The sequence below is a fragment of the Melanostigma gelatinosum genome (assembly GCF_949748355.1).
Source record: "Melanostigma gelatinosum genome assembly, chromosome: 8".
NCBI classification, from domain to species: Eukaryota; Metazoa; Chordata; class Actinopteri; order Perciformes; family Zoarcidae; genus Melanostigma; species Melanostigma gelatinosum.
The window spans coordinates 19,347,426-19,361,537 of NC_136641.1; the positions used below are offsets into that span (position 1 = coordinate 19,347,426).

At 43.6% G+C, this 14,112-nt stretch overlaps 1 protein-coding gene across 1 annotated transcript; it reads right to left on the reverse strand.

Moving 5' to 3' along the window:
* Nucleotides 1-4,088: 4,088 nt before the first annotated feature.
* On the reverse strand, nt 4,089-7,378 carry LOC306780893 (voltage-gated potassium channel regulatory subunit KCNG1-like; the record flags this gene model as incomplete). The annotated part of the gene is made up of 2 exons (XM_079273415.1): nt 4,089-4,961; nt 6,605-7,378. 2 exons carry the CDS (start codon nt 7,376-7,378, stop codon nt 4,188-4,190), a joined length of 1,548 nt encoding a protein of 515 aa, XP_079129541.1. The 3' UTR covers nt 4,089-4,187.
* Between the last annotated feature and the right edge of the window lie 6,734 nt (nt 7,379-14,112).

The window sequence follows — 14,112 nt, forward strand, 5'->3', positions numbered from 1 at the left end:
TCTGGCCACACCCGTACCTGTTTTGAAACCGGTTTGGTAACCTTTACCCTTGCTCTGTAGGCCGGTTCCAGCAAGACAGTGAGGTGGTCGGAGAGGCCAATGTGGGGGAGGGGGGACGCCTTGTACGCTCCCTTGATCGATGTGTAGACTAGGTCTAATTTGTTGTTTTCCCTGGTTGGAAAATCAACATGCTGGTATATTTTAGGCAGAACAGTTTTTAGGTTAGCATGGTTGAAGTCTCCAGCAGCGATGAGAAGGCCGTCTGGGTGTGCTGTCTGTTGCTCACTGATGGCTCTGTAAAGTTCACTGAGTGCCTCCTCTCTGTCCTTGTTGTTGGGGCTCGGAGGTATATAAACAGCCACCAGTAGAATGGCTGAAAACTCCCTCGGCAGGTAAAAAGGACGGCACTTTAAAACCATAAACTCCACCAGCGGGGAACAGTGTTGGTTAACAACAGTAGCGTCTCGACACCAAGCATCACTGATGTAAACACACACACCGCCGCCGCGGGACTTACCCCCGCTAACTATGTCTCTGTCTGCTCGGTAGCATGTTAGCTTGTCCAGTTGAATAGCGGAGTCCGGGATGTTGTGGTGGAGCCATGTTTCCGTGAACACGTAAACACAGCAGTCCCTCACCTCACGCTTGGTTCTGAGTAGCCGTATATTGTCCATCTTGTTGTCCAGTGAACGGACATTTGCCATGAGTAATGTTGGAATTGCCGGCTTGTATGGGCTAGCCGCTAGCCTAGCCCGGATACCTCCACGCTTTCCCCGCTTTTGCTTCCTCTCGCACCGCTTGCGCTGTCTCCTTACCGGGTGGGGGTTGACACAATGGGGGGAGCAGAGAAGTCCCAGGCTGCTAAGATCCACGGAGAGTTTGGCTTCCAAGTTGAAGAAAGTTGTACTTTTTCCAAGAAGAAACTCACGGCTGTATTGTTGTGTTTTGCGATATAAGTCCGTCGGGCATGACGAACACAGCGGCAAACTAGACAAACTAGACGAAAAAGACGAAAACACTGTTTTTCCGGGACCGCGAGGGGCCGCTGCGACTGCTCGCGCCGCCAACATCATATAATGTTGTGTTGTGAATCGGGTTATTCGGTGGGATATTGTGTAGCAACCTGCAGGAACAGCAGGTGCTTGGCACCTCTTTCACCTCTTATGAGTTTGCAGGTATGCTGATTTGTTCTCTCAGCTTCTAGATGACAGGAAATGTTTCAACTTAAAGTACAAGTTTGTTCTCTTTGATAACACCACATGGATTTGGCAGCTTAAAATGGTTCATATGTTCATGGTCACATAAGTTGATTACATTATTGTATTATCTGGTTCTAGTGATACTCTGGAAGTGTATGTCCAGGAGACTATTTGCTCAATTCTAAAATGTCTTTGTAACCCCTCTGTGTGTGTTTACTGTTTTCCTGCAGATGTCCAGCAGCTGTTGTTGGTTAAAGAAGAGGTTCCCTCTGAGCAGCAGGAGTGGAGCTCCAGTCTGGACCAGGAGGACCCAGAGCCCTCACACATTAAAGAAGAACAGGAGGACCCAGAGCCCTCACACATTAAAGAAGAACAGGAGGACCCAGAGCCCTCACACATTAAAGAAGAACAGGAGGAACTCTGCACCAGTCAGGAAGGAGAGCAGCTTCAAGGTCTGGAGGAGGCTGATGTCAAGTTCTCATTCACTCCTGTGAAGAGTGAAGATGAAGAAGAGGAAGCTCAGTCCTCACAGCTTCATCAAAGGCAAACTGAACAGATGGGAACAGAAGCTGATGGAGAAGACTGTGGAGGACCAGAACCAGACAGGAACTTGGATCCAGATAGATATCCAGAACCAGATACTGATGAGAAGACTGGAGACTCTTCTGACACTGATGAGGGTGGTGATGGGAAGAAGACCAGAGAACCTCAGTCAGGTTTAAACTATGTGAAACCTGATGAAGTCCGTGTCACTGATTCAAGATGTAGCGCTGGTGAAAAACATTTTAGATGCTCTGAGTGTGAGAAAACATTTGGCCGGAGGGGAACTCTGAAGATACACATGAGAACCCACACAGGAGAAAAACCTTTCAGCTGCTCAGTCTGTAAGAAATCTTTTAACATGCGTTCACATTTACAGAGACACATGAGAACCCACACAGGAGAAAAACCTTTCAGCTGCTCAGTCTGTAAGAAATCTTTTAACCAGCGTTCAACTTTACAGGACCACATGAGAACCCACACAGGAGAAAAACCTTTCAGCTGCTCAGTCTGTAAGAAATCTTTTAACCGGCGTTCACAGTTACAGAGACACATGAGAACCCACACAGGAGAAAAACCTTTCAGCTGCTCAGTCTGTAAGAAATCTTTTAACCAGCGTTCACATTTACAGTACCACATGAGAACCCACACAGGAAAGAAACCTTTCAGCTGATCAGTTTGCTGTGATAGATTTGTGCGCAACAGAGATCTAAAGGTACACATGAATACCCACACAGTAAACGATCCCCTTTAGCTGTTCTGGTTGCAGTAAAGTTTCCGTTTGTGATAAAAGCTTTCAGCACGAGTCACCTCTGAAGTTACACATGATTAACCGCGGTTCAACTACACTGATTTCAATACAAAAAGTTATTCACTGAATGAGCGCCAACTGTACAGTTTGAAATAGTTTTGATGATTATATTGATGATTGATTTGATAATGTAAGTTTAAGACGATGGTTTTACCTGCATCTGTGCACAGTATATTGTATTCAAATGATTTCATCAATAAAAATAAAAGGTTTGTGTATTTCACTGGTTCATACAGTTGTACATGGCACACTTTGTTCGTCAGGATTAAATCCATCAGTGACTGGAGTGTGACTCAATAGTTCTTTATCTTACTTGGCAGTTTGCACTCTTTGCTGCTGCCATTACTGGTATAAAATTGTCATCTTGTCTGACACAAACTCATAAAAAGAATAAAAAAGGTCCTTAGATAACGCAATCTACACATTCTTCGGAGTCACAAACCAACAACATCCTTCTCTCGATCTATAGTTCCTTCCAGTTGATCAACAGGCCGACACATTCCTGAATGTTCACTTTTTTAGATTGCCGGTGGCTTTTGATGGTACAACATCCTTCAAATGAATAGATCTCTGAACTCTCTCTTCAACAAAATCAGTCACATTTAGTCTATTCAATGAGAGTCTTTTGATCACTAATGTAACAATATGTTCTCACTTTCATTCAATGAGTCTCTCCCGATGTGAAGAGGAGTACACAGTATTCCTCATAATAGCACACTCGTATTGTGTAAATGTAATGTTTTTGAATTCCTGTACCTCTTTTATAATATGATTTGTGTCTTTTAAGTCTACATGACACTCAAATAAGCAAATCAATCTCTTAACTGTCATAGAATGTGTGGAATTTTAATCCAAAAAGTAAAAATTGTGACTTTGCACCACTGATTGCTGTATTGTTGTCCTTCTGCATGTGTGTTATGACACCATGCATGCTGTCAATGGGATTGGATGTCTACCAAGTGTGGACTTTTTTTTATTTATTATTTAACCTTTGGGACTGAACGAAAGCAGAGAGCATCTTTACTGACGTGACACTGGTTAGCACGACATCAACAAATCCATTAAAACGTCAACGATCAACGATGAGAAACATCACTATGTTGTTGGATCATGAGGACACCGTGCTCTTCAGCTGTATTTTTTTGTCAAATGCACATTTCACATATTGGAATTACGTCATTGTTATGCTCGAATGCTTTATTGTGGGTTTCTTTCGTAACTTAAGACTTCCATTTGATATTCTGTGACCATGTAATGTTTCATTCATCTTTTAAATCATGAATCAATCATAAATCTTTTGAAGGAAACATTTATTTAATACTTAAATAATATATATATGTGTTCCTAATATTCTTCTAATCCTCTTCTCTGTGTGTTCGTCATGTTTATCCAAAAGTGCACTGCTACACAGCACGGCTGCATTTCTGGGAAGAAAAAAAAAATCAGTTTTCTCTGTATCTTGTTTTTAAGACTTCTCTCTCCACCCTTCCATCTCTAATTCTTCTTCCTCACTCCTGTACTTTATTTTCAGAGTCTCTCTCTCCTCTCCATACCCCCAGTCTTTCTTTGAAGCCTCCCTCTTCTTCTCCTCTTTCTCTCCCACTCCCACTTTGTACGTCCTTCCCTGTCCGACAGTGTCACTCGTTCATGTCTCTGGTGTTCGTCGACGCTATGGGGAAGAGCATGTCACTCTCCAAGGAGAGGTTGCTGCCCAGGCCGGCCATGCGGCTCCGCAGCAGGAAGTGCGTCCTCCTCTGCAGCACCCTCTGCTGCTCCTGCTTCAGCTCCACGTAGGACCGCGAGAAGGTGTGGAAGATGGAGGTGACGGGGAAGGCCATGAGGAGGATCCCGCTCAGGATGCTGCTCAGAGCCACCACCTGGCCTGGGATGCTCCTCGGCACCATGTCCCCGTAGCCCACGGTCGTCATCGTGATGACGGCCCACCAGTAGGTAGCAGGGATGCTGGTGAACTCCTGCGTGGGGGCCATTTCATTCTCAATCAAGTACAGCAAGGGCGAATACAGCGCTATGGCCACGCACAGGAAGAGGAGGAGCAGTCCAAACTCCCGCGTGCAGCGGCGTGCGGTCAGGCCCAGAGTCTGCAGGCCCAACGAATGGCGAGCCAGCCGCATGACATAGAGGATCCGCAGGGCTCTCAGGACGCGCAGCACCAGTCCCACCTTGTCCAAGTAGCTGTTGCCGGAGCCCTTCTTTTCTTTGGAGGTGCTGTCCACCACCAGGGTGATGTAGTACGGCAGGATGGCCACCACGTCTATCAGGTTCAGCGGCTGCCTGAGGAAGGCCAGCTTGCTGCGGTCTTGAATGAAGCGCAGGGTGAACTCCAGGGAGAACCAGGCCACGCACACCGTCTCCACTATGAAGATGTTGTAGCACATCTGGGAACATTTGCCCTGGTAAAGACACTTGAGTTAGCATGGTCATCATCAGCATGTGCGAGTGGTAGCTGTAGTCACTAGAGGGAACCACTTCTATGTGAAATGAAGGAGCGAAGGACTCTGGGAGGCTGCAGCATTGCACACAACGTGCACAATGTTTCTCCAACAAACAAAACAAAGAAAGGAAAGAGATTTGCTCATCATAGACGAAGCTATGCCAGTTATGATTTAATGTATGAGTCGAGCCATGAAAACAGAGCAACTGTAACCTCAAAAATGGTCCTTCTTTATCATCTATGTTTTAAGCTTTTTTTTGGAAAGCTTTGTGTTTTGTGTGACACGGTGATGATGCTGAATCAGTGCGTGGCTGAGAAGGCTCAAAGCATTTCAAAGCACATGGCACGGAGCCTTTGAACGCAGTCCATATCAGGGAGAAATATCATTGTGAAACACACTCCCACAGAGGAGGAGATGGTTTGAGTAGACCCATACAAGCACCTGACAACTCAACAAGTAAACCCGTCTCTCACTCCGAGAGAGGAACACTTACACACTTTTAATCAGAGGCGTCGGAGTTGTTAGAATGCAATTACTGGCACTTTCAATTAAAAAGCGTGATTGAAACATACACCGAGCATAGCAGGTTCAAATACAAGTGTGTCAGGTCGAATAGAACACTGGAACTTCATCAGTGCAGTCGTTGTATTTCTTTCATTTTGTTTTCATTATCCCGGTTACATTTTCCCAGAACATTGCCTGATGATTGACTTAATGACTGTACAAGAGATGATGTTAAAACTCGTCCCACGTTTAAAGCGCTTAATGCACTGGAGCACCCACACGATAAATGAAACGTAAAGAGTGACAGTCCAAGATTAAAGTAACTACTGGATCTGAAAGGTGAGTCAGCAGCATGACATATACGTTTAGCAGTATACTCTCAAATAAAAACCGTTGAGCTTTTGGTTTCGCTCTCCGCCCACTGACAGTACCCCACATGCAGTATCTGTACTTGATTTCCTGAGTGCGTACAAGAAGTAAAAGTAGAACATTTAAAAACGACTAAAACATTTATTTTAAATGGAAAGCAAAGTGGTGGAAGCTGCTCTCCACTTCCATCCAAAGTAGGTATTTCTACAAAAGATAGATTGATTCATTTTAATTAAAAAACTGATGTTCCTTTACTCTGCAAGAAAATATTGTGTGTGACTCAAATATTGTCCTTTATATTTGACTGAAGAGGCCAGTGTGCTAATTATGGTTGTGATTGAAGTCAAACAAAAATATGAAAGCAGATTGAGACGTCTTCAAATCCAATTTTGTTTTCTTAAATGGCAAAACAACCTGCTTTCTAAGCAGCAGGCTGTTTTAAACGACATGACAGATGAGACATGCCGTCATTAGAATGTTCTAATGACTGCTTTTCAGAATAACATGTCAATTTTCAAAGCCAATCTCACCAGTGTGGGGTTCAAATGTTCACTGTCTATACTTTGGTGTGACTCTATGACAGACTCACAACAGACAATGAAGTTGTGTTGGGCCATGTCTTCACTTTTACTTCTCCTCTCTGACATGACAACACTTGACTCTGACAACAACATGTTTTGTACTTAGTAACTTTTTTTGTGTTATGTCAAAGTCATGAGCCTACTCACCGCCTCCTCCTCTTCCCTCATGGCGGGCATGGTGCTGATGGATAGGTTGACGGCAGTGATGGTGACAAACATCACTGACAGACAAGCAAAGATCTTCCCCGGCAGGCCTGAGTGAGGCCTCTCCACCATGTCTCTTAGCTTGCCCATGTACCGATTGAGTCTGGACTCTGCTGCGTGTCCACTGTCCGAATCCAGCAGATCCTCCAGGAGTTCCTCCTCCTCCTCCGCTCTCTCCATCGCTTCAAACTCCTCCACGCGCTGCAGCAGACGCCGGCGACAGCACCACTCCATGCTCTCCTCGGGGACCCCCCAGTAGAGCAGCTCCTCCCTGAAGGAGAGGGCGCACATCTCCCTGAGGGACCGCAGCTTACCCGCCCGCAGGAAGGTCAGGATGGTACGGAAGGCACAGGGGCTGCGGTCGAAGAAGAACTCGTTGTGCGCGACGTCATAGTCATCACAAACACGCATGATCTCGTCAAAGCTGCTGCAGAGGTGCAGCTGGCCCAGACGAGACAAGGGGAAGTCCTCTAAGGTGGTCCAGGGCAGCTGGTAACGCAGGCCACCCACATTGATGATGGCGTGGAGTTTACGGGCGCTGGACAGCAGGGTGTCGCCATGGATGGAGCTGAGCTCAGGGGCACGCTGCGCCCTCTTGTAGAAGGCCCCCTTTTGAGCCTCCTCTTCATGTAGGGGAGGCGGCTCAAAGGAGGAATCAGAGGCACAGCTCAGGGCACTGTAGTCATAGTCGGAGCCATCACCCGCCAACAGGGTCATCTTTACTGGTCCACTCACATCCCTGTGCTCAGCCTGCCACCATCACACCGTCACCTTCAGAGGGGAAACAGAGAATGAACAGATTAGTCTTATACAGAAGGGCATTTGTATTTTAAAAATGTATTAAACGGACGTTTATGGCTTTGATATACTTAAAACCTACTTAAACTCATAGGGACTGTGTGAAGAGTCGGAGCAATACTGACACTGTTATGCCACTATAAACATTGACATCCCTTTTACTTAAGGATGAGTAATACCACGGTGCAGCAGTATTGCAGCAGGAGGCACTTAGATTATTGATATTTGAATGGCCACATGAAGGCAAAGTCATGTGTATTATATTTCATGCAGGCAAGCATAGACCTGCTCGAAATATTCCACCACAAGACCTCTGATATTGTTAAGAGAAGAAATGTATTGTAAATCACTGCAGTCTTTCATGGTGGTTAACCAACCTCGTTTTTCTAATGGTCAAACTATGTCCACCCAAATTTCAGGCAACATCAGAAAATCCCTGTAATGATGGTCAAACTTTGTTAAAGCTCTGAAAATGCAGTGTTCCAGTAGTACAAAAGGTTTGTTGAAGGGAACAGTTGATCATTTTAAATGTGTCTATAATGTTCGTCAAGTTAGATCAATTGACTGCTTTGTATGGACAACAGTGAAAAGACTATTCTAACATGTAACCTGTATAAAATAGGGAAATAGTCTCTGTGACGTCACCCATTGATTTCTCAGGTATCATTGTGGAGCTTGGTGGCTCCAGCCCTTGCCATCTTGGCAGTGACGACACAGCTTAAAAGTGGAAGTATTTTTACTGCCTCTCAACTGCGCTCAACATGGCGACGACGTCAGCCATTTTTTTGTAGCGGGCTGTAAACATTTCTGCTATAAAGTTGGTTGTTAACATGGTGATCTATGGGGACTGACCCGCTTTAGGAGCCAGACTCAAGTTGCCATTTGAGAAAGTTTTTGCCACTGGCCTCATTTTTCCACATCAGACGTTGCCACTTGGGAACTACGCTCATTAGCTTTTCTGCTGAGATTTTGCTGTGTAGACTGACACCACTCTCATCTAATTACGGAGCAGCAGTGTCGATTAGCTTAGCACAGTTTAGCTTAGCATAAAGACTGGAAGCAGGGGGCAAACAGCTAGCCTGCCGGGCAACCTCACTGCAAAGACAAGACCAGCATAATGTAACTCCCCTTAAATCCACAACTTTGATTTCATATTTTGTACGAGTTTAACTAATTTCGATGGAACATGTTAATTATTGAGCTTTAGCACTGCTGGTACACGGATTTTTGAACTGTGGAGAGAACCGGTCTTGCTGGCTGTCCCTACTTTCGTTCGTTATACTTAGCTAAGCTAGCTAACTCTGGGCTACAGCTTCATGGTTAGCGCATGAACATGAGAGATGTATTGAACTTCTCATGTCACTCTTGGAAAGAAAGCAATTAAGCGTGCTTCCCAAAATGTCAAATTACAAAACAATTAATTAAGCTTCCAAACCTACAACCTTTATACACTAATTGCATTACAAAACCAACATGTCTGTGCCATTATCAAAACAGTACGAATATGTCAGTTATGTTTCATTAAACATGATCACTGAACTTGATAAATTAGGCATCGAGGGATAACAATTTCACTCCCAACTGCGTGCATGAACATCTGTTACCCACAGCAGCCTGGGAATTATACATAATGGCCTGATGTTATACTGGCTGTTATAATTCACTGAGCTAACTGCTTTGTGCAGCTGTTGAACACAAAGATGATTCCACCGTTTCTTCTCGGCATTGAGATGCTTTTCAAGCAAAACCAGATAGATAAATCAACAGGGCGAGAGATAAAGAACAATGTGTCTAAAAATAGGAGAGAGAAGGAAAGAGAAGATGTTGACTGTATGTCACCAGTGCAGGGGGTACCTCGTGGCCTGTGTCCAAACTAATTTAATCAATTACAGTAATTTAGGGGGAGGCAGGTTAGCCAGTCTGGAATTAAAATGTCAATGCCTGGATTTGCTGCACCACCAATTCTGGGTCAGGAAGGAGGCCTCGGTTTCTAAAAACGGGGATGTGAATGTGTCACTGAATAGTTATTAGGCACCTGCACTGTCAGCCTCTGTGAGCCCCTGATTATAGTCAGCACCATCTCCCTCCCAGGAAATTAGAGCAAACTCTGCAACACTCTGCCTGTATTAATAACCTACACTACATCCTAATGCTGTTTGATTTCGGGCATTATTTGATAGTTCACATGTGGAAAAGAATGTAAGACTGAAATATGTCTCTAATGGATCCTTAGTTGCACAATTTCCATATTTTAAGCACAACTATTGTCTATCACATCATCACTAGTGCCGCTTAATAAAACCAACACACAAGAATAAAAAAAATCATTTCTTAAAAACAGAGTAAAATCCCTCCTTTTTGCTGCTACAAATCCGTAAAATTCTCACATCCTCCCTCCATGCGGCGGAGGTTATCGATACGCCTACAATGCACCGCCAGTGTGGATGTGCACAGGCCTCAGCCACTCTCCAACTCGATTAAATCACACTTAACCCCTTGAGGCTGTTTGATTTCTCCCTCTGCCTCAAAATCTGTTAGAAAGTACAATGGGCCGTCTCGTAACACTTCTCACTCACTGGGCGGCTGCGTTGCCCAGAGCAGAATGCGTGTCATTAGCCTGGTAAAACCTGCCACACGGCTTCATGCCGGTCAGCATCAGTTTGCACGTCATTGGCTTCATACACAGTTCAAGGATATTGAATCCACGGGATAGAATGTGTTTTTTTTTACGAGGTTTTTTGACGAGGTTTTTTTTGACGAGGACAAGTGCGTATGCGAGGTGGGCGACGAAGAGGAGGAGGGCAAGAAAGAGGAAGAGGAAGACAAAGAGTGGAAATATCTGATGAAATTCGAGCAACAGTCATAGACCATGTTATAGTCCACGGACGGACAATGAGGGAAGCAGGACTTAGAGTGCACCCCAATTTGAGCCGGTTTTCTGTGTCCACCATAGTAAGGACATTCAGAGAAGAGAACAGGTACAGTATGCTACTGTATTTTTGTAATTGAAAATGTACTGTACTACACTACAAATGTCTATTGAAACAGCTGCATATAAAGCTCATCACTGTATGTATTGTACTGCATGAATATTTTTTGTAACTGCACATCTACTTTTTGTAGAACTGCAAGGCTGCCACATGCAGGTGGAAGGAGAGCTATATTCACTCAGGAGCAAGAGACCGTTACAGTGGGCATGGTCCTTCAAGATCATTTAATACGACTCAGAGAAATCCAGGAACGAGTGATACAAGACAACACACACTTCCAGGGAATCGACAGTGTGAGCATTTCCACAATTGACCGTGTTCTCCATCGTAACAGGATACGAATGAAACAAGTATACAGAGTACCTTTTGAGCGCAACTCACCAAGGGTGAAAGAAGTGCGAGCTCAGCATGTGCAAGTAAGTGTACATTCAGACACATTTACTGGAATCCAGATTGTCTACAGTACTGCCACATACTATGTGAATGACATTACTCTTCAGTACATACAATGTATGTGAATCAGAAGTGCATACAGTAGACCTAATTGAACTCTGCAATATAGCACTGTCTCTGTACAACTTACTAAATTCTACATACATTATATTGTATTCCTACACAGACAATATTTGACTTGGAATCCTTGGACAGACCCCATGAGTTAATCTTTGTCGATGAAGCAGGCTTCAATCTGACAAAGAGGAGAAGGAGAGGCCGAAACGTGATTGGACAGCGGGCCATTGTTGAAGTCCCTGGTCAACGAGGTGGCAATGTCACAATCTGTGCTGCTATCAGCAACCATAGTGTTCTACATCACCATGTTACACTCGGGCCATATAACACCCAGCATCTTCTAAGATTTCTGGCCAATCTAAGAGATATTTTATTTGAGCAGCAGGGTCAGGAGCTAAATGAGAATCCCATTCCCACCTATGTGATAGTGCTGGACAATGTCAGTTTCCACCGAGCTGCTCAGGTAAGGGAATGGTTTAACATCAATGGTCAGTTTATGACCTTGTACCTCCCTCCATACTCTCCTTTCCTGAATGCGATTTGAGGAGTTTTTCTCCTCATGGAGATGGAAAGTGTATGATAGACAACCCTACACCAGAGTCAATCTGCTGCAAGCCATGGAATTATCCTGTGGTGATATAGGTGAGGAATCATGTCAGGGCTGGATATAATGTCAGGAGAGAAAATATTGCTTGTGATGTCAACAAAGTGCTCTGGCCTGACCCAGCCCAAAGACAAGAAGAAGCACATTGATGACATGTTGACTCCTTTGATTTTTGTCCCTTTTACTGTAGTATTGTATACTGTAGTAGGCCTACAGTGCATTGTAGGCTGTATAATGTACAATAAACAAATTGTATGGCCTTGAACACCGTGCTTTCTATTTGTTACAGTAACAGCACTGACTGCTCAATAGATTTTGACTGGTTGCAGGTTCATATCAAGAAAGAACAAGAATTACAGTGTCACAGAGACAAAGGACACGTTTGTGAGATGCAGGGTACAGTACTGTACAAATAGGGGTACAAGGAGGAGGAAGAACAAAAGAAATTGCAAAGAGCAAACATGGTAGTAATTTCTGATCAATTTTGAGCTACTGTAATAGAACATGTTTTCGTTCATATGAAATTTGTTTTGAGATTAAAAATCTACTTCTCCCTGAGAACTATATGTTTTGAACAATGTGTTTTCTATTCATTGGTGTATTGTTTACTGACTGCTTGACGGTGTATATTATTTTGATCACTTTGTTTGTGATTTGAGAGCAGTGTTTGATTTTGAGCACAGGTAAAACTGTTTTGAGGCGAAAGTTTCATTTTGCAAGAGGATTCAGAGGTTTTGTAAATAGTGCTTGAAGATGAGGTTTTGTGTTTACAGTTTTGAGAGAATGGGTGACCGTTTCAAGAAATGTGTCTTAGCAATCGAGAAAAACTGCAACGTTGTAGACCGCGATTGTGTCTGTGCCGAACATTTAAGTCAGCTTGCATCCGTTTTCATTTGAAAGTCTTTTTTTTTTTTTTTTTTTAACTGCTGACTTCAAACGTGAGCCCTGTCCTGCGACTGCAGCCTTAATGTAGGCGATTTAAAATAAAATGAACGAGAGCAAAAATACATAACCTGTTTTGTGCATCATTTTTGTGGGTAAAAATCACACTTTGTACTCTTGTGACACAATGCCGCCATCTGCTGTTCAAAGGAGGTATCATGTCTCACGTACCAGCACGAGCTGCAGGAATACGGGTTTACACTCACTTTTGGCCTCTTTTTTGTTGCAATATTGGGTTGTTCTTTTCTGGGGAAGTGGGAAAAACAGTAAATACCATTGTACTTATCGTCAGATCTATCGTGCTCTTAATGAAGCAGTGATGTCATAAATCTGTTAATTTACTAATTCACACAGTCTGAGATTTATTGCCAGCTGTCTTTTTTTTTGCATTTGTCAGTTTAAACTGTGATTATAATATTCATTAAAAAGGTCCACGTCCCGAGCTCTGATTGGTCGGTGTGTATTTGAAGAAAATTAATTAAATCACACGTTGCTGAGGGAGCAGAGGGGCAGAAAACGGTCTGAAGGCAATTCATTGGTGATATTTTGTCTTCAATAAATAAATGTTGGAAAACAATCACTTGAGTCGTCTCGTTCCATGACCCACAACTGTTACATATGTACAGATGGAAGGTCACTGAAGATAGGAGTAATGACATACTATTTGATTAGTTTAAGGGGCTTTTGTTACCCACCAAGTTGCAGCGGAACCGGATGTTCCTCGTAGAACCTGTCTGAATGGATTTGTATCTGTTGAACATGTGCTGATAGAGTGGAAGAAGTTCAGGGTGGAAAGAGAAAGACTGAAGAACAGAGTGGTAGATACAGGAAGGGAGTGGAGCATCAAAGGCTTAGAGACAGGGGACAAACAAGTTCAGCTTAAAAGGGCTTTATTTAATATTTTGAATGGAACGGGTTAAAAGGCCAGAATATGACTGCAATATGAAGTTTATTTTCTAATTGTTTCATTATATTTATAAATGACATTGTTATTGTGTTTAAATGACAACTGTCATAAAGTCATGATGTTACACACTCCGGTCCAGTAGGTGGCGCCTTAAACATTGGTTTGTAGTCCGCCATTAAAGTGAAAGAAGAAGAAGAAGAAGACTAATCTCCTGGTAGCCTATAAAGCTATTGAAGTTAGCTTAGCATGCTACCTGGAAACAGACGGACGGGGACGGAAGTGACCAACACAGCGCTAGTCAGAGTTTAATGAGAGTAAACGGTGTTTTTAATCGGAGTTCGTCTGGAGGAAAACTTTCTGTGGTTTAGTGAAAATGTCTAAAGTAGACATGTTGAGATATTTACTCAACCAGCGACTAACTGCGGGTGATGAAGAGATAATTGGTATGTTTGAAAGAACGATAGCAGAGTACGAGGAGGAACTCTCTCGTTCAAAAGAGGCGAATAAGCGACAACGGGAACTTCTGGACGCTGTTCTCAACCCGGAAATTCGGATACAAAGAGCACGTGGGTTCACTTTATTTCTTCTCTCAAACACTGTTCATGCTCCGGCTGATAACTTTTAATGTAGTTTGGAGTGAGACTCTGTTGCAGTTCGTCGTTTTCTTCTTCTCCTGATTTAATACCTGCAAACGTGTCCA